The sequence below is a fragment of the Saccoglossus kowalevskii genome, chromosome 17 (assembly GCF_978046115.1).
Source record: "Saccoglossus kowalevskii chromosome 17, keSacKowa6.1, whole genome shotgun sequence".
NCBI lineage: Eukaryota > Metazoa > Hemichordata > Enteropneusta > Harrimaniidae > Saccoglossus > Saccoglossus kowalevskii.
Window position 1 is genome coordinate 4,190 of NC_140657.1, and position 25,753 is coordinate 29,942.

The 25,753-nt window shown below is 37.6% G+C and overlaps 1 protein-coding gene across 1 annotated transcript in view; it reads right to left on the bottom strand.

Moving 5' to 3' along the window:
* Positions 1–4,577: 4,577 nt before the first annotated feature.
* The window catches only part of LOC102806605 (GPI-anchor transamidase-like), a 121,589-nt gene continuing 100,413 nt past the window's right edge, over positions 4,578–25,753 (bottom strand). The window contains exons 8-10 of the mRNA XM_085492457.1: positions 21,777–21,887; positions 18,058–18,306; positions 4,578–4,971 (exon numbers count right to left, since the gene is read on the bottom strand). Coding sequence (XP_085348583.1) covers positions 4,873–4,971; positions 18,058–18,306; positions 21,777–21,887 — 459 coding nt within the window. The 3' untranslated portion in view covers positions 4,578–4,872. The remainder of the gene's footprint in view (positions 4,972–18,057; positions 18,307–21,776; positions 21,888–25,753) is intronic.

The following is a 25,753-nucleotide window of genomic DNA, read 5'->3' on the forward strand; positions in this document are numbered from 1 at the left end:
GTACTGAAAAGTTGTGGCAAAGTGCTGAAAAGTAGTGGCAAAGTAGTGAAAAGTAGAGGCAAAGTGCTAAAAAGTGTGGCAAAGTACTGAAAAGTTGTGGCAAAGTGTTGAAAAGTAGTGGCAAAGTACTGAAACGTAGTGGCAAAGTGCTGAAAAGTGTGGCAAAGTACTGAAAAGTTGTGGCAAAGTGCTGAACAGTAGTGGTAAAGTAGTGGCAAAGTACTGAAAAGTGTGGCAAAGTACTGAAAAGTAGTGGCAAAGTACTGAAAAGTAGTGGCAAAGTGCTGAAAAGTGTGGCAAAGTACTGAAAAGTGTGGCAAAGTACTGAAAAGTTGTGGCAAATTGCTGAAAAGTAGTGGCAAAGTACTGAAAAGTAGTGGCAAAGTGCTGAAAAGTGTGGCAAACTACTGAAAAGTTGCGGCAAAGTGCTGAAAAGTAGTGGCAAAGTAGTGGCAAAGTGCTGAAAAGTGTGGCAAAGTGGTGAAAAGTAGTGGCAAAGTACTGAAAAATGTGGCAAAGTACTGAACAGTTGTGGCAAAGTGCTGAAAAGTAGTGGCAAAATAGTGAAAAGTAGTGGCAAAGTGCTGAAAAGTGTAACAAAGTGCTGAAAAGTAGTGGCAAAGTACTGACAAGTAGTGGCAAAGTGCTGAAAAGTAGTGGCAAAGTACTGAAAAGTAATGACAAAGTGCTGAAAGTGTGGCAAAGTACTGAAAAGTAGTAGCAAAGTAGTTGCAAAGTACTGAAACGTGTGGCAAAGTACTGAAAAGTTGTGGGAAAATGATGAAAATTAGTGGCAAAGTACTGAAAAGTTGTAAAGTGCTGAAAAAGTGTGGCAAAGTGCTGAAAAGTAGTGGCAAAGTAGTGGCAAAGTACTGAAAAATGTGGCAAAGTACTGAACAGTTGTGGCAAAGTGCTGAAAAGTAGTGGCAAAATATTGAAAAGTAGTGGCAAAGTGCTGAAAAGTGTAACAAAGTGCTGAAAAGTAGTGGCAAAGTAGTGGCAAAATACTGAAAAGTGTAGCAAAGTACTGAAAAGTGGCAAAGTGCTGAAAACTAGTGGCAAAGTAGAGGCAAAGTAGTCGCAAAGTACTGAAAAGTTCTGAAAAGTGTGGCAAAGTACTGAAAAATTGTGGCAAAGTGCTGAAAAGTGTGGCAAAGTACTGAAATGTAGTGGCAAAGTACTGAAAAGTGTGGCAAAGTACTGAAAAGTTGTGGCAAAGTGCTGAAAAGCAGTGGCAAAGTACTGACAAGTAGTAACAAAGTGATGAAAAGTGGAGGCAAAGTACTGAAAATTATTGACAAAGTGCTGAAAAGTGTGGCAGAATACTGAAAAGTAGTAGCAAAGTAGTGGCAAAGTACTGAAAAGTGTGGCAAAGTACTGAAAAGTTGTGGAAAAGTGATGAAAATTAGTGGCAAAGTACTGAAAAGTAGTGGCAAAGTGCTGAAAAGTGTAGCAAAGTGCTGAAAATTAGTGGCAAAGTATTGAAAAGTGTGGCAAAGTACTGAAAAGTTGTGGCAAAGTGCTGAAAACTAGTGGCAAAATACTGAAAAGTGTAGCAAAGTACTGAAAAGTGGCAAAGTGCTGAAAACCAGTGGCAAAGTAGAGGCAAAGTAGTCGCAAAGTACTGAAAAGTTCTGAAAAGTGTGGCAAAGTACTGAAAAATTGTGTCAAAGTGCTGAAAAGTGTGGCAAAGTACTGAAATGTAGTGGCAAAGTACTGAAAAGTGTGGCAAAGTACTGAAAAGTTGTGGCAAAGTGCTGAAAAGCAGTGGCAAAGTACTGACAAGTAGTAACAAAGTGATGAAAAGTGGAGGCAAAGTACTGAAAATTATTGACAAAGTGCTGAAAAGTGTGGCAGAGTACTGAAAAGTAGTAGCAAAGTAGTGGCAAAGTACTGAAAAGTGTGGCAAAGTACTGAAAAGTTGTGGAAAAGTGATGAAAATTAGTGGCAAAGTACTGAAAAGTAGTGGCAAAGTGCTAAAAAAAGTTAGCAAAGTGCTGAAAATTAGTGGCAAAGTACTGAAAAGTTGTGGCAAAGTGCTGAAAACTAGTGGCAAAGTACTGAAAAGTGTGGCAAAGTACTCAAAATTTGTGGCAAAGTGCTGAAAAGTAGTGGAAAGTACTGAAAAGTAGTGGCAAAGTGCTGAAAAGTGTGGCAAAGTGTGGCAAAGTACTGAAAAGCTGTGGCAAAGTGCTGAAAATTGGTGGCAAAGTACTGAAAAGTAGTGGCAAAGTGCTATAATAGAGGTTCTAAGTGTAAAAGCAGTGGAAAGTGATAGAATAGAGTGAAAGTGGTAGAATAGAGGTGTCAAGTGTGACAGTAGTGGAAAGTGATAGAATAGAGGTTCTAAGTGTGAAACGAGTGCAAAGTGGTAGAATAAAGGTGCTAAGTGTGAAAGGAGTGGAAAGTGGTAGAATAGAGGTTCTAAGTGTGAAAGCAGTGGAAAGTGATAGAATAGAGTGAAAGTGGTAGAATAGAGGTGCCAAGTGTGACAGTAGTGGAAAGTGATAGAATAGAGGTTCTAAGTGTGAAACGAGTGAAAAGTGGTAGAATAGAGGTGCTAAGTGTGAAAGGAGTGGAAAGTGATAGAATATAGGTTCTAAGTGTGAAAGGAGTGGAAAGTGATAGAATATAGGTTCTAAGTGTGAAAGGAGTGGAAAGTGATAGAATATAGGTTCTAAGTGTGAAAGGAGTGGAAAGTGGTAGAATATAGGTGCTAAGTGTGAAAGGAGTGGAAAGTGGTAGAATATAGGTGCTAAGTGTGAAAGGAGTAGAAAGTGGTAGAATATAGGTGCTAAGTGTGAAAGGAGTGGAAAGTGGTAGAATATAGGTGCTAAGTGTGAAAGGAGTGGAAAGTGGTAGAATATAGGTGCTAAGTGTGAAAGGAGTGGAAAGTGGTAGAATATAGGTGCTAAGTGTGAAAGGAGTGGAAAGTGGTAGAATATAGGTGCTAAGTGTGAAAGGAGTGGAAAGTGGTAGAATATAGGTGCTAAGTGTGAAAGGAGTGGAAAGTGGTAGAATATAGGTGCTAAGTGTGAAAGGAGTGGAAAGTGGTAGAATATAGGTGCTAAGTGTGAAAGGAGTGGAAAGTGGTAGAATATAGGTGCTAAGTGTGAAAGTAGTGGAAAGTGATAGAATAGAGGTTCTAAGTGTGAAAAGGAGTGGAAAGTGATAGAATAGAGGTTCTTGAGTCGCTAGTTACCGGCACTAAGAATTACCGACCAGGGCAAAAAGTAGTTAAATCATAGCTAGTAGAATGGAAAATGAATATTAATTAGCTCATGAATATTAATGACCTCAATCTGCACTCAAATCAGGCTGGGCAGAATCCATGGGTTTATGTTGCAAGTTGAGAAAGTAAAGAAATTTGCACTTTGACTACTATGACACTTATAAGTTTTTTTAGTTTTTTGACAATATTATTACATTCAACATGACCTAAATATGAATGTAATTAAAATGAATGTGATGATAAAAAAATAAATTTTTATTCACAATTAACAGAAAAATATGAGCAGGGTTAATAAGAAGCATGCCTGGGAAATAGCTGACGTGGATGAACGAAAAGACAGAAGAATGTATGGACAGCACTGAAACATTGCTTATAATACTCACAAAGCACCTGTACCACAAGTTCAATTTCAAGTTTGAATCTGAATTTTTGAGATATCAGAAATCAATATACATGGTTTAAATTATTAAACATTTGTTAATTATTCCACAGCACCTACATTGTATGTAATAATTTCATTGAAATGTGATGACTATGCATATCATGGAAAACAAGCCATGCATGGCACAGTCCCCGTTAGTTAACGAATTTAAGATATATAGTTTTGTTTATAGTAATATAGCTGGAATATAAACATGTCATGATTATGATGATCGTTTAACATTAAAATGATTGACCTTGTATTTGATCGTCAAATGAGTATTGATAGATATTAATCTGGAACAGCATTAATTAAAACAAAATCAGCCATTTTGAATACATGTATAATGAATATATAAAAATTCGAACATAATCAGTCAAAGCCTGTCATTTTAAATAGGGTTGTCAAACTAACATATCGATGACATGATGTATAATCAATATTTAAAATTTGAACATAATCCACATTCATTAAAACAACAGTTGGCCATTTTGAATCTTATCTGAAAAACAAAATGATGTGCATCAATGTCCAACATATATACCAAGTTCAAACAAAAACCATCTGTAAACAGCCAAGAAATGCTTGATTTTGACGATTTTTAGCACAAAAATGGCCACCATTCGGCCATCTTTGATTAGATCGTTGAACAAATTGACGTGCATATGTATAATATTATGTATGATGTATGTGTGAAGTTTGATTGTGATTGGTCGAGGCATTTCTAGGATACAGATCCGGACGCACACACGCACTCACACACACACTCGCACTCGCGCACACATGGACGCACTGCGTTCAAACGGGGACAAATTAGGCAATTAATATGCTCGAAACTTGCTGCTTTAAGATTGTACCCAAGTTGTTTATGGCTCATTTCACCAAGCAACAAATTATTTTAGCATTAATAGTTATAGACATATATATTGATGAATATTTTATTTAACTCAATACAATGGATTTTATTTTGTAAAAAACTTCATGTAACACTGAAACTTACAAATAGTCGTTGGTAATTCTCTGAAATATTGGTTCACAAATCCATTATTTATTACATATTTATTTCAACTACATATAAGACCAAATAAAAATTTATTACATATGACTATTAAAGACAAAAATTAAATATGAAAACACTGTAAACCTGTAAGAGATTCTGAATAGCTATACCGGTACCACTGCAATATAACTCAACACTGTGATACTGCAGTAATAATACTCAAATTTTGATTATCGACACAGACGCTGACAAAGAAACAGCCATAAATATTCCAAATGCAACCACAAACTGTGGAGATAACCTGGTTTCATTTTCATTCTGAAAAAAAAACAAAAAACAGAGAAGTTTGGAATATTAAATATTTACTAGCTTGTAAATAAATGCTGCATGGACAGATAAATATTACATACTGTAAATAATATTTCGCAATAAGTAACAATTCAAAATAACAAGACATTTCAAGCAATGACTCTTTATCAATAGTAAAATCCTTTTAAACAGATTCTTATGTTAGTGATTTAGGAAGTGCTAAGACAAGATCAGACAAGAGTTGGCAGAGCCATCTCGATGCTGGGAAAATAAGAGTATTTAAAGGTGTATTTAACGCATCAGGGCTGTATGAGGGACAAGGTATGGGAAATGAACACACAGTGAACAGACGATATTGCCAGTAAATAAGTGGGGGGGTATTCGCCCTCACGTGCAGGCGTCGTAGCGGCCGACCCCATGATGCAACTCGCAGATTTGAGTTGCACCATGACAGCCAATTTGGAGCAATGGATTGGCAAACAGGCAGAAAAGCAATTTCAAAGACTTTGACTTTGTTTTAATGAAAACTTGAAGTATACATGAGGGTACGTATTATTATTTATTTATTTTGGAAACTCAATTTTTAACTGAAGGAATTAAACTAAATTAAATAATCATGTTAGAAATGACTACTGCGGGGACTACTGTTCGACTCTGGACATTTAATTGTACTTACCATAAGTTACATACTAATCAACCAATTCGAGAAAAACAGTCGAAAATGACTAAATGTATGGTCACAGCCAAATCACTGTTTAATTGAAATAAAGACTGGTTACGAACGACATCGAGGTTAGTCTTGCTCAACTGGTTCGTAACCAGTCTTGCCTCCAAACTTTGCCGTGCATTCGGGCAAACCGTTAAGTATTCGTAAATGGGGTCAATTTGTGTAGTTTTCTTAATTAATTCTGCAGATATAGGTAAAATAATAGTAAGGCTTTGGCGAAATTTGAAAGAGCAACTAATATTCTTCAATCTGGTATTTTTTATAGATTTTATTTTTCGTTCTGTTCGTCTGTTTTTTCCAGTTTAAAAAATATGAGCTCGCTGGAGCCTTCATACCTTGTCTCTTTCTTACACTAGATACCAGCCGATACCAGTCAAACTCCCACCCCCACCCGACAACCCCCCCTACCCCCGCTCATAGGGAGTGCGTACAGTACATCATAGTTCCTGAGTTCCTGGGCTCCCTTTGGTACAACAGTTTAATGTCTAAACTATCAGAAATTCGTAACACTTGATCGAGTGACGGTATAACAAAATAACTCATTTGTAGTTTCAATCAATCGAAAAAGTATAAAAAAAAAATGTTGATAAACAATTCTTATTATATAAATACACTTTGAAAAGAAACAAGATTCATAAACATAAATCTATTTGAATACATTCTCACTACAAATTACACAATAATTATTTTCTAATGGAGTTTCTTCACAGCACAAACTATTGGAATCATGCACACAGGTGTGTACTTCGGTGACACATTTTATAGCTACGCACAAAATAGTCCATCATTTATTGCGCAACTGTGACCACACAAAATCATTCTGTTAACATCCACACATTTTCATAAAATCTCAATGCACTTTTGACCTTTCATAAGTAAAATACACTACAATTTACTCAAAAAAAAACAATTTTCTTGGTACATTCCTACATTCTTGCATACTAATGAGGGATTCAGACGCATTCCAAGCTGAACAATTTTCTTAGACTAATAAAAAAGCTGGTCAATTCTTTCCCAGCAAAAATGGCAGTAAATTTATTGGGGTCAACAGTGAAAATGGACATGAAAAAAAAGAGAAAATGGACACCAGTTGGACTTTTTCATCAAATATGCTGCTTACTTTAAAAGATTTATCCCTACCATCTTGTCTTAGAGATAAAAATTATCTGTATCCAGTTACCCACAATCTCAGTATGTAGCTGAGCCATTATAGAAACACTACCCTCACCTCAATAATTGGAGACATAATCATCATGAAGGATGCACTAGATGCACTTTGCCCTGGAAAAGACGGTTGACCATTTTTTCTGACCTCTTATCTAGTACAAACTCATTGAAAAAGAGACTTATTCAATATCTTACATAAAGATTGATGATGCTTTTGCAGAGATTAAGCGGTTGAATGGCAATACTCATATATGCAAGTTTGACATAACAGATGCATTCAAGCAAATACCACTTCACCCATCCATTTGGCATCTGCATGGCGTTAAATGGAATGACAAGTATTATTTTTTCATCAGGCTGGTCTTCGGTTCCAGGTCTAGTCCAACAATTTTTGACTTACTCTCTCAGGCTATCTGTTGGATAGCAATTCATAAATTTGGAGTGAAGTTCATTCTCCACTTACTTGATGACTTTCTTGATCAAGAGGAAGAAACAGAAATGAGGTCAATGGCAGTAATGACGATGATATTTAATATTCTTAACATTCCATTGGCAGCCCACAAAACTCTGGGACCATCCCAGGAGCTTGAATATTTGGGAGTTATGATTAACTTCAAGGACTTGTTAGCTTTCTTGCCCACAAATAAAATAAGCAGAATAAAGGGTAAGATATCAGAGTTTACTTCAAAGAAATCAATCACTAAACGACAGTTATTGTCTTCGCTTGGTCATCTAAATTTTGCTGCTAGAGTTGTGTTACCAGGCAGGTCCTTCCTTGCCCACTTACTTAGACTGGCTTCATCAGTGTCCAAATTGACTCACCATGTCTCCTTGAACCAGGCTTGCTGTTTAGAATTATCAATGTGAAAGTTATTTTTGGTTTCATGGAATGGGATACATCTGTTTATGAACTTGGGAGTGATCAGTGCATCTGACTTGCACATCCATACAGATGCATAATCTACCAAAGGTTTCGGAGGCTTCTTTCAAGGTAGTTTGTTTTATGACAAATGGCCTGAGGAATTAACTTTTGAACAACGTGATGAACTATCTATGGTTCTGCTTTAGTTGTATCCAATTGTGATAGCCGCAATGCTATGGGGAGAGCATTGGTCAAAGGAGAGAATTTGTTTCAACTGTGACAATCAGGCAACACTAAACATAATTAGGAAAGGCAGGGCAGCTTCGCACTGCATGCAATTAACACTCTTATGCGATGGTTAACACTGACTGCCATGCAGCATAACTTCATTATACTGGCTCAATTCCTCCCAGGGAAACAAAATGTAATTGCCGATGCCTTATCCCACTTTCAATTACAGAAATTCACAGAACTAGCACCAGATGCACAAGAGAACAAATCGCCTTGCCACCATACTGTGAAATAACTCAGATTTAGCTCAAGATACAAATCACCTGTGGACTTCTACTATATCATCAAAAACAAGGCAGTCTTATGACTCTGGTTTAGATATTTTTCTTCGCTTTGCTAATATGCACAATGTTCAGTGTTTGAATTTGAACTTACCTGCAATTTCTGAGGACTTAGTTTTGCTTTTCATAACTCACTGTCATAAACATTTACATCTCAGAGAAACAACCATTAGACTTTACCTTGCTGGGGTACGTTTTAGACATATAGAGGCTGGCGTTTCCAACCCCTGGCAGTGTCATGCAGGAGAACCAATGGTACGTGTTAATTTATTGTTAAGAGCTATTAAACGAAGTCAAAGCCAGGGATCTAGGTTACGGCTCCCATATACATCAGAGGTTATATTCCGTATGTTTTCCACTTTGAAAGCTGGAGTGTTTACCCATTTTACAGACATCCTTTTGCAATCATTGATTCTTTTTGCATTTTTCGGATTCCTTCGTTGTGGTGAATTCACCATTAATTCTACCTTTAATCAGAAATTCATTTAAGCATCGAGGATGTCACTTTTGATAGTAACACAAAAGCTTTTCTTCGTTTGAAATCTTCCAAGACAGATCACTTTCGGAAGACAGTTATCATTAAATATTTCAGGAACAGTCGCATATGCCCAGTTGATAGCTTGCATCACTACTTGTATCTGTCTTTGAGGGTAGACTTGACGCCAATGATAGTAAGTAAATTTGTATTATAGTTCCTATCAAATTATCGTTCGAAAAAATAACTCATTTGTGAGTTGTGTTCTTGATACAAACCGAAGATCACGACCGACCCGTCCTAAGACTACTGTCATTATGTTTTCCTTGTCCTCGTTTGAAAAAAAAAAAAACTTGCATATTTACTAATTATTTAATGACTGCATATTTTGTTTAAATATATCAAACGAAGATAAACATTGAATAAAATAGAAATCAACTGCTTGGTTTCATTTGAGAAAGATTAAAACAGTGCAAAAATGAATGTGAAACATTACTGTCTGCTCGAGGAGAAGACACTGGGAGTCGTGTGCAAATAGATTGTTTACAAATATTAGATCACATGGAAGGACTTTCTGTCACGTTCTGTAGCCATAATGCGTAAAATAGAAAATTTATATCTGAACAAAACTGACAAACCTAAATTGCCGCTGCTGTCGAGTGTATGCCTAATCAATGGATTAAGTGTAGCCACTTTGAATTGAAATCTTGGGAGAACACTGCAATCTAGTTAGCGTTCAATACATACTTTTCTTGCCCCTTTCCCGTAATCTTTCTTTGCCATGTTCTCTACACTTTCAGGAAATTTCCAAAAGCTTTCACGGTAACAACAAATCGATTATTTTCTTAATTTGTGCATTAACAACTTAGCCTTGAGATTATTGTCTATTAAACATAACAAGCACACACCCTGTGTAGGTGCACGTTTCTCGCGGCGTTTGATTCGTCAATGTTAAACGGTAGAACAATAGTCAAAAAGTAATCCCCTCTTGAATACCTCACTAGGCAGCGTATCCCCCATTGTTTTACTTGCTTTATTTTAGCATCATTTTTTTTTTAAAAAGTCACTTTTATGTTTCCTGAAAATTTATAAATAACACAAAGTACAATTAAGTCCCAAAAAACCATGAAACCATCACCCTAACATGACCTTCACATGACCTTTGAACAATAGCCAAAAAGTAATCCCCTCTTGAATACCTCACTAGGCAGCGTATCCCCCATTGTTTTACTTGCTTTATTTCAGCATCATTTTTTTTTTAAAAAGTCACTTTTATGTTTCCTGAAAATTTATAAATAACACAAAGTACAATTAAGTCCTAAAAAACCATGAAACCATCACCCTAACATGACCTTCACATGACCTTTGATCATTGTGACATAAGCTGAGATTTTATATCCCAGCTAAAAGGTACTGTATGTGGGGCTAGCTCGATAGCATTTGGGATACATATTAGCTGACACTGAACCTCATGCTGAGCCTCACAAAATATGTTAGCATAGCTTAGAACTTGGTAGTGTAAGAGTTATGGTTTGTACCATTCTTAAAAATAACATTTAGAGAAATTCAGTATTGAAATCTTGGAAAATGACCGCCATTTTAATTTTTTTGTGTGGCTAATGTACTTTTTTGTTACAGTTATAGTTAAATCCCAATCATGCCAGGTTTGGTGCTTGTATTAACTGAAAGATTTTTTTACTATCCTGCCGCGCTATTAGAGACAGGGTACTAATCGTTGGTACATGGGTTGATGTTGGATGGATGCTCGACAAATGGTAGCTGTTACATACTACCATACTCGTTCGACTCAGGGTCCAAGCTCAACTAAATGCCCACCATCTCCTTTTAGGGCATTTCTATATTCAGGTTCACATTTGACTAAGCACCTGTCCCAAAATGCTCCAAATTTGACTGTCTACTTTTTCGAATACAGGTAATAAAATTTATATAATATCAGAAATCAAACGCCATGGATATCTTGAGAATGCATAGAACAACTAACTATGGTTCAACAATGACCTGTTAACATCAGTGAAAAGCGGTAAATACATTCAAATTTTTTTTAAATCAATTTAAGCCGATTTTTTTTAGAAATTCCAACAGATCATACTTCAACATTGATAATTCACTTCCACGTTGCATTTACCAAAATGCTTTCTAGAATTCCTATAGATTTGTGTCTGTACAAAACAGCATTCTGATAATAACTTTGACCGTTTTCCCACATGCCCTAATGATATTACACCATAAATCAAAGCATGTGAACTGCGGGAATAGAGTTATTAGTTCATATGCAAGTTGAGTGGAATTCAGAATGGCGTCACCCACAATTTGTGTGTCCTCGCTGATCAAACGGACTTGAAACATCATTCAAAGTTGAACTTTACTCAGTCTGTTGCCAGGAAACGATTACCTTATCATAGAACAACATCCTAATCATGTTTTGTCATGAATGAGCTGTTTCACTTGGCAGAGTTTGTGAAACAACAAACAAAATGGCATGTTCCAACCTGTGTGTTCACTGATATATAACATGTGTTCACTGATATCTAACCTGTGTATTCACTGATATATAACATGTGTATTCACTGATATCTAACCTGTGTGTTCACTGATATATAACATGTGTTCACTGATATCTAACCTGTGTATTCACTGATATATAACCTGTGTATTCACTGATATATAACCTGTGTATTCACTGATATATAACCTGTGTGTTCAGTGATATATAACCTCTGTGTTCAGTGATACCTAACCTGTGTGTTCACTGATATCTAACCTGTGTATTCACTAATATATAACCTGTGTGTTCACTGATATCTAACCTGTGTTCACTGATATCTAACCTGTGTATTCACTTATAACCTGTGTGTTCACTGATTTCTATCAAACCTGTGTCCACTGATATCTAACCTGTGTATTCACTATTATATAACATGTGTGTTCACTGATATCTAACCTGTGTGTTCACTGATTTCTATCAAACCTGTGTTCACTGATATCTAACCTGTGTATTCACTAATATATAACCTGTGTGTTCACTGATATATAACCAATGAGTCCAGTGATATATAGCCTGTGTGTTTAGTGGTATCTAACCTGCGTATTCAGTGATATATAACCAGTGAGTCTAGTGATATATAGCCTGTGTGTTCAGTAGTATATAACCTGTGTGTTCAGTGATACCTAATCTGTGTGTTCACTGATATCTAATTGTGTTCACTGATATTTACCCTGTGTGTTTACTGATATCTAACCTGTGTGTTCACTGATATCTAACCTGTGTGTTCACTGATATCTAACGTGTGTTCAGTGATATTGAACCTGTGTGTTCAGTGATATCGAACTTGTGTGTTCAGTGATATTTAACCTGTGTGTTCAGTGATATATAACCTGTATGTTCAGTGATATCTAACCAGTGTGTTCACTGATATTGGACGTATGTGTTCACTGATATATAACCTGTGTGTTCACCGATATCAAACCTATGTGTTCAGTGATATCCAACCTGTGTGTTCACTGATATATAACCTGTGTTCAGTGATATCTAACCTGTGTGTTCAGTGATATATAACCTGTGTTCAGTGATATCTAACCTGTGTGTTCACTGATATATAACCTGTGTTCAGTGATATCTAACCTGTGTGGTCAGTGATATATTACCAGTGTGTTGGGTGATATATAACCTGTGTGTTCACTGATATATAACCTGTATATTCACTGATATCTAGTCTGTGTGTTCAGTGATATCTAGCCTGTGTGTTCAGTGATATATAACCTGTGTGTTCACTGATATCTAACCTTTGTGTTCAGTGATAAATAACCTGTGTTCACAGGTTAGATAACCTGTGTGTTCACTGATATCTAACATGTGTGTTCAGTGATATATAACCTGTGTGTTCACTGATATCTCACCTGTGTGTTCACTGATATATAACCTGTGTGTTCAGTGATATCTTACCTGGGTGTTCAGTGATATCTAACCTGTGTGTTCCGTGATATATAACATGTGTTTTCAGTGGTATCTAACCTGTGTGTTCACAAATATCTAACCTGTTTGTTCACTGATATCTAACCTGTGTGTTCACCGATATCTAATCTGTGTGTTCACTGATATCTAACCTGTGTGTTCAGTGATATATAACCTCTATGTTCAGTGATATCTAACCTGTGTGATCAGTGATATCTAACTTGTGTATTCACAAATATTTAACCTGTGTGTTCACTGATATCTAACCAGTGTGTTCACTGATATCTAACCTGTTTGTTCACTGATATCTAATCTGTATGTTCGGTGACATATATCCTGTGTGTTCACTGATATATAACCTGTGTTCACTGATATCCAACCTGTGTGTTCACTGATATATAACCTGTGTTCACTGATATCTAACATGTGTGTTCAGTGATATATAACCTGTGTTCAGTGATATCTAACCTGTGTGTTCACTAGTATATATCACCTGTGTTCAGTGATATCTAACCTGTGTGGTCAGTGATATATTACCAGTGTGTTGGGTGATATATAACCTGTGCGTTCACTGATATATGACCTGTATATTCACTGATATCTAGTCTGTGTGTTCAGTGATATCTAGCCTGTGTGTTCAGTGATATATAGCCTGTATGTTCACTGATATCTAGTCTGTGTGTTCAGTGATATCTAACCTGTGTGTTCAGTAATATATAACCTATGTTCAATGATATATAACCTGTGTGTTCAGTGATATCTAACCTGTGTGCTCACTGATATCTAACCTTTGTGTTCAGTGATAAATAACCGGTGTTCACAGGTTAGATAACCTGTGTGTTCAGTGATATCTAACCAGTGTGTTCAGTGATATCCAACCTGTGTGTTCAGTGATATTCAACCTGTGTGTTCAGTGATATCTAACCAGTGTGTTCAGTGATATCCAACCTGTGTGTTCAGTGATATCTAACCAGTGTGTTCAGTGATATATTACCTGTGTGTTCAATGATATCTGACCTGTGTGTTCACTGATATCTAACCTGTGTGTTCACTGATATCTAACCTGTGTGTTCACTGATATCTGACCTGTGTGTTCAGTGATATATAGCCTGTGTGTTCAGTGATATACCGTAGAATACTTTATTTTCGCTATTTTAGCTGAAGGGATGATTCCGTGAAAATAAAATCCAGCGAATATACATTTTTTCCTATATTTTATTTTAATCTCATCAAAAATCAGTGAAAATAAATTCCAAGCAAAATGCCCAAAATACCTTTTCAGCGAAAATTAATTCCAGCGAAAATAAAGTATTCCACAGTATAACCTGTGTATTCACTAATATATAATCTGTGTTCACTGATATCTAATCTGTGTATTAGTGATAAATAACCTGTGTGTTCACTGATATCTAACTTGTGTGTTCAGTGATATATAAGCTGTATGTTCAGTGATATCTAACCAGTGTGTTCACCGATATCTAACCTGTGTGTTCACTGATATCTAACCTGTGTGTTCACTGATATCTAATCTGTGTGTTCAGTGATATCTAACCTGTTTGTTCACTGATATCTAACCTGTATGTTCATTGATATATATCCTGTGTGTTCACTGATATATAACCTGTGTTCACTGATATCCAACCTGTGTGTTTAGTGATATATAACTCTATATATATATATGGTATCTAACTTAGGTGATCCTCAATTTTTTAGATGCATTAAAAAGATTATAAATATTACAAGTTAATAAATAGTTTATATATTATAAGTTAATACATAGTTTATACCCACCATAGACTCCGGTCAGTCAAAATAACTATTTTGAGCTGTAGGCATTAATCTGCGATTCAGCCATTGACGGAGAGAGAAATCTAGGTCAGGGGAAGCCCCATGACCTCAAGATTTTCCCTTACGTCACGATCCACGTGACCGAGGCAATAAGGCGGCGCCATATTGGCTTCCCATTCAGTCTGCTTCTTTTTCTTAGCACCAAGAACTAAGTCATTGGAAAATGGGGTGGTTGGGGGGATCCGGAGTCTATGGTGGGTAGCCTAAATTCACTACGTTCAAATACCCACCATAGACTCCGGTCAGTGAAAATGACCAGAGTCAGACGCCGACAGGCAGCAGGTTTCTGAGCGAACCGAAAACGATAAAAAGGGTGTCCCAGACAAGGATAATACCTTCTACCTATGACCACCTAGTTGAGACCAGTGAAGAAACGGTGTCCTACCTTGCCAGTGCCGTCCCTGGAACAAAGCCAAGTGCGGGACGGTAACAAGAACGCTAGACCAAAACCTTTGGGTAAGTAGCTTTCAAAAGAAAAGACCGAAACAGTTCTGTATGAGGGCATAGATCGAAAGCGAGACCTGGAAGGTTCCAAAGAATGCTTACGAGAGAAACTTCTCCGCACAAATCTGTAGCAGAGAGTACTCTATCTTCTATGAGCAAGGATCCCCGAGGTCGTCCGGGCTGGGTCAGTAACCATAGCTATGACGGGACCCTCCCTAAAAAGATCCTCCTCAATGGATTGGGTATCTCCAAGGTAGAAGTGGTAAAGGCGTTTGCATTCTCCACAAGCCTGCCCTCTGCACATGCTCAAGGGGGGGCACCTTACGCAAGAGCTAATGAGTTAGCAATCGCACAGACCTCATGTGCTTGTACTTGGTGGATCTGTAAAGCCTGCGTCAAGGAAGCCAGATGGTTAAAACCTTGAACCAGGTCACAGTGATCCACCTGGCATGGAAGTCGGGGAGGCTGGTCTGTCCTCCTTACCCTGGCCATAACACATAAACCTATGCTTGTTGCCATGACTCAAATCGTTAGTACAGCTCTCATAGCAACTCAGCGCTCGTACCGGGCACAGAAGCAACTCCTCCTGATCCTCTGGGTTGGCTATGTTGCCAGCTGGGGGATGACAATTGGTTGTGGATCCCTTCCAGGGATTTGATTCATGGCGTGAAACCCGATTCATGTCTTTAACACAACTTGATTGTTCATAGACCCCCGAGGTAAGGGCGAGTAGGAAGACTGTTTTCCATGTCAAAATTGTGAGTGGTGCTGATCGGAGAGGCTCAAAGAGCAGTCCACTTAGAGCGGCCAACACAACTGATAAGTTCCAATAGGTTGGTTCCTTCGTTTGAAGTCTAGGCCTCTGATCAAACAGTAAACAGTTTCCTAATGGTAGGACAACCAGCTAGCCTCGTCCCAGGAGAATCCCATATGGTGTGTCACAAGGCTGACCTGTAGCCAACAATAGCTGAAAGGACAAGTCCATTTTGTCCAAACAATGGACGAAAAGTCAGCTGCCTGGCCAACAGAGGGATGGCATGGATCTCCCACTACAGCAATCAGTTTATGCACGTCATTTTGAGGCGTAGACTGTGTTGGTGGGATCAGACTGTGTTGGTGGGATCTGTGTTCGCTCTGGCCAGCCCACTCAGAAAAAGTCAGAGTGAGTCAACTGAGAGTGGTACACCGCATCGCTCAAAGACAGTGTGCCGTCAGGTTGGGACAGCAGATCCGAAAGTCCGTAGGCACCCTTGGTGTTTCGACTAACATTTCCAACAGTAGTGGAAACCAGACATTGCTTGGCCCATTGGGCGCCATCCATGTCAAAGTGCAGATGCGCTCCTATCAAGTTTCTCCGGTTAATAGCGGAAAGGGAGAAAAGGCGTACACGTCCATGTGGGTACACAGTGGTCAACAAAGGGTTCCTGGCCCAGGCTCCTGGAGTCGGCAGAAGTGTTGTGTACGTCAGGAGCTTGGTGTCCTGGGGTGTAATGAATAGGTCTAACCTTGGATGGTCCCATCACAAAAACAGTCTGGAGGCTACCCATTTGGGTATCCGCCACGCCGCGTTCTGGAGACGGAGCTGCCATGAGAGGACACTGTTTCTCACCCCTGGAAGGTGGTGTGCGGCTAGCTCCACATTGAATTCCAGGTACCAAAGGTGAATTTGTTAGGACTGACAACGATAGGGATCTGGTCCCCCCCTCCTTGTTGCTAGGAGACCACCGCTGTGTTGTCCGTGCGAAGCAAGACTCTGTGGTCTCGAACTATTGGTAGAAAGTGAATCAGTGCTAAGCGCATTTCGAGCCAGTTGTTATGGCAGATCTAAATCTAATGCAGGGGCCATATTTTCCATTGGGCTTGTTCGTCCAATAGGTGCGCTCCCCAACATGTAAGGGAGGCATCTGTTTCCAGATTCATAGCTGTAGCGCGCGAGTCCATAGAGACACCCTGCCTGAGGTTGACAATTGCTGACCACCAGGGCAAGGCATCCCTCGCTTGGTCCAACAGTGTTACTCGCTTCTCCAGTTCCTGTAAGAGATCCCAGTGTTGCAACAAAGTGCGCTGTAATGGGCGGCTGCGTTCAATTCCAATGATCCGCATCAGTTCTCACAGAGGACACAGAGGAAACGCTGACTAGGCGTGCGGCTAGGTCGTTTAGGCAACGGGTCTGCGGCGACCGCACCAAGCCAAACTCCCTGCCCAGAAACGCTAACTGTTGTGTTGGCTGAGGGTGGGACTTGCTCGATTTACTAGGAAGCACAACTGGTCTAGAAAATCTAGTGTTAGCCTTACTGTTTGACTAACTACCCCTTGTTGGGTTGTGTAGCAACCAGCCATGTAGGTACACGTTGATGTGTACCGATGTGATGTTTACCGGCGCAGCAGTAGCACCACCTGTATCCACACTCTGGTGAATACGTATGAAGCCATGCAAAACGATGGGTCAGCTGCCACGCAGGTGACAGCTAGTCAGACCAAAAACTTGGATAGGAAAAAATCTGATGAGCTGATCGCACCGTTTTTATCGGACACCACACTTGGATGCTGAAAAAAACGAGACTGAATGCGGAGCCAATATGGCGTCGCCTCATTGCCTCAGTCACGTGGGGCTTCCCCTGACCTAGATTTCTCTCTTCGTCATTGGCTGAATCGCAGATTAATGCCTACAGTTCAAAATAGTCATTTTGACTGACCACGATATATGGTGGGTAATTGAACGTAGTGAATTTATACTGAACGAATCTAAACAATCTGTTTAGGAATAACACCATAGATTTTACATCATTACACCTGTGTGAATAACTTATCTCATAGCTAATAACGGTTTTCATAAACGGTCATTTCACTTGCTCTCAAATATGATTTTGAGAACCTTAAGTTGATGAAATTAGATTTTTCAAGAAGTTGATGGATTGTCCAGTCTAAAAGTGAAATATTTGACTGCATAATTCTGTTGACAGAATGCGTATCATAGTACAAGTAACCAGAGAATTCCAAAAATTGTAGACACTGTATGCCACTCACCTTTTTCTTGTCTGCTTTATAGTGTTTTGGAATCTGAGATGCAAATTTCATTGAAGCTGATTTCTTGACTCTGGTGGTATCTTTGAGTGGTTTATTAGGTTTCACTAGACTAATAGTTGATGTGTTCAATTCCACATTGCGGACTGATCCAAAGAAGTCTGTTATTAAAACCATTTTAATGTCACGTGGAAAGAGATCTGTTCTGGTTCCCACAGTTGATATACATTTAGATGGTGGGCATACATTAAACTGAAATAAAATCAAAAGTAAATCAAGCTAATTAAAATTCATATGACTGGTTCTTGGGATGTTTATTTTATTATTTAATTAACACAGGTGAGTCAAAAACCTGATTGTGTATACCGGTATAATACCAACTTAAAGTTTAATTAAATCACAATGTATACAGGATGTTCACCATTTTTTACACAAGAAAAATCAAAGAAAGCTTAGAAAGAACTCCCATATGCTGAGAGTATGGAGACACATTAAATATAATTCGAAATTACTTGTACTGAAAACTTATTATGCAAATCAGAATATTAATATGAACAGATTTGAGTGTAAAACTAATTAGGTCTGCGCAGTGTAACAGACTATCTATGTACCAAGTTTTATTGAAATTTGATTAGAACTAAAAAATTATGAATCATTATGTTAATTAGGGAATTAATATGAACAAATTTTAAGCCCAAACTAACCAGGTTTGTACATTGTCCTAGAGCATCTTTGTACTAAGTTTTATTGAAATGGAATAATTAGTACTTTAGATATCAGTGTGATAGCTTAGAATTGGTTAATTATGCAAATTAGGTAATTAATATGTACAGATTTTAACCCACAATTAATCAGGTCTGTCCATTGTCCTACAGCATCCATGTACAAAGTTTCATTGAAATGTGATGATTAGTACTAGAGATATTAGTGGAAAAGCTGAAAATTAATTAATTAATTATGCAAATTAGGTAATAAATATGCAGAATTAATTACCCTGAAACTAATCAGGTCTCTGCATAGTCCTTGAGTATCTATGTACAAAGTTTCATTGAAATGTAATGCTTACAACTAGAAATATCAAAACCTGAAAATTAATTAATAATGCAAATTAGGTAATTAATATGTAATGATATTACCCTAAAAACCATCAGGTCTGTGCAGAAGTTTCATTGAAATGTGATGATTAGTACTTGAGGTATCAGTGGAAAAAACGATTAATCTTTATGCAAATTAGGTAATTAATATGCACAAATTTTTACCAAAAACTAATCAAATCTGTGCATAAGTTCAGAGCATCTATGTACCGAGTTTCATCAAAATCCAATGAGTGGTTGTTTAGATATCAGTGGAGCAGTCATGGAACAGCTAAAAATTAGCTAATTATCATGCAGATTAGGTAATTAATATGCACAGATTTTTACCAAAAACTAATCAAATCTGCACATAAGTTCAGAACATCTATGTACCAAGTTTCATCAAAATCCAATGAGTGATTCTTCAGATATCAGTGTAACACTCATGGAACAGCTGAAAGTTAACTAATTATCATGCAAATTAGGTAATTAATATGCATAGATTTTTACCAAAACCTAATCAAATCTGTGCATTGACCCAGAGCATCTAAGCAACAAGTTTCATCAAAAACCGATGTATGGTTCTTGAGATAGCAGTAGAACAGAAGGACACGCACACTGCTTTGCACATGAGAGTCCAAAAGATGTGATAAATTATTGGCCTTCGCATGTGGTGTTCTTGTTTGCTTTTGAGTCCCTGTTCAGGCGCACCCTGAAAAAAGGACTCCTAATTTGACCTCCCTTCCTGGTTTTCAGATTCCAGTTTTCTATTTTGGAATCACGGTTTCTGGATTCCGTCTCCAACATTCTCTCTGAAATTCTGCAGCAAGAATCAATAAAACTTGACAGGTTGATGAACAATAATCATTTATGATTTTTCATCATAAATTCCCTCTGTCAACAACACTGACAAAACAATTGCACATGCTCAGAATAAATTGATTCAGTTAGATTCATATTCAGAATCATGAATTTGATTTCAGATTAACAAGTTTCACCTATTAATATGTATTTGATCCTAAATAAATCGATAACAGAAGCGCAGTTTGTACTATACATAGAAAACAGAGCTATCATTAAAACTTAGAACAACTGAGACTAACAATTTATGTTACAGAAAGATACAAAAAGTCTTATAATCATGAATGAACAAAAAAGTGTCATAAAATTATTATTGGGTGTCATTTATATCTTACATGTCATTTACTGCCTTAGATAATGAAAACTTGTGTTATTTCAAGAATGAGCATTTTGTATTTCCCTTATGTATGCAGTTTTAAATAATGAAATCATGAATTTGCTGAACATCTTCACAACAAGCAGCCTGTCGGCTGAGATAGCTCCGCTGTTAGCAATGCACATTTCAATTAAAGAAAAGAAAATATCATTAGAAAATGAACAATATGTATAGTATCGAAGCAACGGGACTTGCTGTTTTCAACAAGAATTTATAAATATCACTTTTCACCAAAAATGACAAAAATAATCATCAAAATTAGATAATTGAAGATATCACCACAAAATTAACAAATCTGAGAGATGACCACATGTAGTACCTATATATGTAATATCAAAGCAATTGGACTTGCGGTTTATAACAAAAAGTCGAAAATATAACTTTTTACCAAAAACGACAAAAATATTCACCAAAATTAGAGAATTAAAGATATCATTACAAAATGAACAAAACTGAGAGATGTCCACATGTAATATCTACATGTATTTGTGTAATATCAAAGCAATTGGACTTGCGGTTTTTAACAAGAAGTCGAAAATATCACTTTTTACCAAAAATGACAAAAATATTCACCAAAAATAGCGAATTTGAGATTTTGACATGAAATGAACAAATCTGATAAAGAACCATCCAAGATACTTGCATATCAAGTTTGAAAACATTTTGACTTGCTGTTTCGAAGAAGAAGTTGAAATTGTAAAGTTGACGACGACGGCCGAGGTTCAAACCTACATTGTACATGTACAACCTAGCTTGCACTGCTGCGCAATTTATTTGACGATTATATCTGTAAACCCACACTATCTTATGTCTCAAATACTTATCTCATAAATTAAGATGTCCATTCTTATGTTATATCTGTATCGTATAGTGAGTTAGTCCTTAACCCAAAAATATTAGACCACATCACTTATTTGCATAATTATGTGTTGTCTGAATGTTCTGAAGACACAAATTTGAGGTTGATACATACATGTATTCTGCATAAATATGAGGTTGATACATGCATGTATTCTGCATAAATATGAGGTTGATACATACATGTATTCTGCATAAATTTGAGGTTGATACATACATGTATTCTGCATAAATATGAGGTTGATACATACATGTATTCTGCATAAATTTGAGGTTGATACATACATGTATTCTGCATAAATTTGAGGTTGATACATACATGTATTCTGCATAAATATGAGGTTGATACATACATGTATTCTGCATAAATATGAGGTTGATACATACATGTATTCTGCATAAATTTGAGGTTGATACATACATGTATTCTGCATAAATTTGAGGTTGATACATACATGTATTCTGCATAAATATGAGGTTGATACATACATGTATTCTGCATAAATATGAGGATTTTGCAGTTGGCATCACTAGAGTACTTGAATCATACATACCAGCTCTCCCAGTGTATTTTTACTTGTAGGTTTCACTTTTTCAAGGAATTCCAATAAAAAATATGTAAATCTATCAATGATATAGACACCAATAGCAGGATCTACATGATGCTGTAAATATGAAGAAAATAATGTATTGGATGTTTCAGAAAACAGCATTGATACACAAGGTTGTACTAACAATGTCTTTAAAAGTTTTATAAACTACCAGTTGAACTAAATGTCTGTACCTTATGTGTACCTAATTCCATGCAGCAAAAAATTTTCAATAATACATAAAAAAATCCTTAAAATTAATTATTAACAGTTTGATTTCAAAAAAGAAATATTGTTCAAGTAGACATTCCCAATAACATTCAGGTTGAAACACCTTGCACTTTGTTTGATTGCTTAATAAAACCAGTATGTATATATGGCAGTGAAGTTAAGTTTAAGTTTACACACAATAAAATCTATCTAGTATACATGGTTATCAGGCAACACAGGTAGTAAAGTTATCCAGCAACACAGGTAGTAAAGTTATCCGGCAACACAGATAGTAAAGTTATCTGGCAACACAGGTAGTAAAGTTATCCAGCAACACAGGTAGTAAAGTTATCCGGCAACACAGATAGTAAAGTTATCTGGCAACACAGGTAGTTAAGTTATCCAGCAACACAGGTAGTAAAGTTATCTGGCAACACAGGTAGTAAAGTTATCCGGCAACACAGGTAGTAAAGTTATCTGGCAACACAGGTAGTAAAGTTATCCAGCAACACAGGTAGTAAAGTTATCCAGCAACACAGGTAATAAAGTTATCTGGCAACACAGATAGTAAAGTTATCTGGCAACACAGGTAGTAAAGTTATCCAGCAACACAGGTAGTAAAGTTATCCGGCAACACAGGTAGTAAAGTTATCCAGCAACACAGGTAGTAAAGTTATCCGGCAACACAAATAGTAAAGTCATCTGGCAACACAGGTAGTAAAGTTATCCGGCAACACAGATAGTAAAATTATCTGGCAACACAGGTAGTAAAGTTATCCAGCAACACAGGTAGTAAAGTTATCTGGCAACACAGGTAGTAAAGTTATCCAGCAACACAGGTAGTAAAGTTATCCAGCAACAAAGGTAGTAAAGTTATCCGGCAACACATATAGTAAAGTTATCTGGCAACACAGGTAGTAAAGTTATCCAGCAACACAGGTAGTAAAGTTATCCGGCAATACAGATAGTAAAGTTATCTGCCAACACAGGTAGTAAAGTTATCTGGCAACACAGATAGTAAAGATATCTGGCAACACAGGTAGTAAAGTTATCTGGCAACACAGGCAGTAAAGTTATCTGGCAACACAGGTAGTAAAGATATCTGGCAACACCGCTAGTGAAGTTATCTGGCAACACCGCTAGTGAAGTTATCTGGCAACACAGGTAGTAAAGTTATCTGGCAACACAGGTAGTAAAGATATCTGGCAACACCGCTAGTGAAGTTATCTGGCAACACAGGTAGTAAAGTTATCTGGCAACACAGGTAGTAAGTTATCTGGCAACACAGGTAGAAAGTTATCTGGCAACACAGGTAGTAAAGTTATCCGGCAACACAGGTAGTAAAGATATCTGGCAACACAGGTAGTAAAGTTATCCAGCAACACAGGTAGTAAAGTTATCCGGCAACACAGCTAGTAAAGTTATCCGGCAACACAGGTAGTAAAGTTATCCGGCGACACAGATAGTAAAGTTATCTGGCAACACAGGTAGTAAAGTTATCTGGCAACACATGTAGTAAAGATATCTGGCAACACACGTAGTAAAGTTATCTGGCAACACAGGCAGTAAAGTTATCTGGCAACACAGGTAGTAAAGATATCTGGCAACACAGGTAGTAAAGTTATCTGACAACACAGGTAGTAAAGTTATCTGACAACACAGGTAGTAAAGATATCTGGCAACACCGCTAGTGAAGTTATCTGGCAACACAGGTAGTAAAGTTATCTGGCAACACAGGTAGTAAGTTATCTGGCAACACAGGTAGTAAAGTTATCTGACAACACAGGTAGTAAAGATATCTGGCAACACCGCTAGTGAAGTTATCTGGCAACACAGGTAGTAAAGTTATCTGGCAACACAGGTAGTAAGTTATCTGGCAACACAGGTAGTAAAGTTATCTGGCAACACAGGTAGTAAAGATATCTGGCAACACAGGTAGTAAAGTTATCCAGCAACACAGGTAGTAAAGTTATCCGGCAACACAGCTAGTAAAGTTATCCGGCAACACAGCTAGTAAAGTTATCCGGCGACACAGATAGTAAAGTTATCTGGCAACACAGGTAGTAAAGTTATCCAGCAACACAGGTAGTAAAGTTATCCGGCAACACAGGTAGTAAAGTTATCCAGCAACACAGGTAGTAAAGTTATCCGGCAACACAGGTAGTAAAGTTATCCGGCAACACAGGTAGTAAAGTTATCCAGCAACACAGGTAGTAAAGTTATCCGGCAACACAGGTAGTAAAGTTATCCAGCAATACAGGTAGTAAAGTTATCCGGCAACACAGATAGTAAAGTTATCTGGCAACACAGGTAGTAAAGTTAATCGGCAACACAGGTAGTAAAGTTATCTGGCAACACAGGTAGTAAAGTTATCCAGCAACACAGGTAGTAAAGTTATCCGGCAACACAGGTAGTAAAGTTATCTGGCAACACAGGTAGTAAAGTTATCCGGCAACACAGGTAGTAAAGTTATCTGGCAACACAGGTAGTAAAGTTATCTGGCAACACAGGTAGTAAAGTTATCCAGCAACACAGGTAGTAAAGTTATCCAGCAACACAGGTAGTAAAGATATCTGGCAACACCGCTAGTGAAGTTATCAGGCAACACCGCTAGTGAAGTCATCTGGCAACACAGGTAGTAAAGTTATCTGGCAACACAGGTAGTAAAGATATCTGGCAACACCGCTAGTGAAGTTATCTGGCAACACAGGTAGTAAAGTTATCTGGCAACACAGGTAGTAAGTTATCTGGCAACACAGGTAGTAAAGTTATCCGGCAACACAGGTAGTAAAGATATCTGGCAACACAGGTAGTAAAGTTATCCAGCAACACAGGTAGTAAAGTTATCCGGCAACACAGGTAGTAAAGTTATCCGGCAACACAGGTAGTAAAGTTATCTGGCAACACAGGTAGTAAAGTTATCCAGCAACACAGGTAGTAAAGTTATCCAGCAACACAGGTAGTAAAGTTATCCGGCAACACAGATAGTAAAGTTATCTGGCAACACAGGTAGTAAAGTTATCCAGCAACACAGGTAGTAAAGTTATCCGGCAACACAGGTAGTAAAGTTATCCAGCAACACAGGTAGTAAAGTTATCCGGCAACACAGATAGTAAAGTCATCTGGCAACACAGGTAGTAAAGTTATCTGGCAACACAGGTAGTAAAGATATCTGGCAATACCACTAGTGAAGTTATCTGGCAACACAGGTAGTAAAGTTATCTGGCAACACATGTAGTAAAGTTATCTGGCAACACAGGTAGTAAAGTTATCCGACAACACAGGTAGTAAAGTTATCTGGCAACACAGGTAGTAAAGTTATCCGGCAACACAGGTAGTAAAGTTATTCAGCAACACAGGTAGTAAAGTTATTCGGCAACACAGATAGTAAAGTTATCCGGCAACACAGGTAGTAAAGTTATCCGGCAACACAGATGGTAAAGTTATCCGGCAACACAGGTAGTAAAGTTATCCAGCAACAAAGGTAGTAAAGTTATCCGGCAACACAGATAGTAAAGTTATCTGGCAACACAGGTAGTAAAGTTATCCGGCAACACAGATAGTAAAGTTATCTGGCAACACAGGTAGTAAAGTTATCTGGCAACACAGGTAGTAAAGATATCTGGCAACACAGGTAGTAAAGTTATCTGGCAACACAGGCAGTAAAGTTATCTGGCAACACAGGTAGTAAAGATATCTGGCAACACCGCTAGTGAAGTTATCTGGCAACA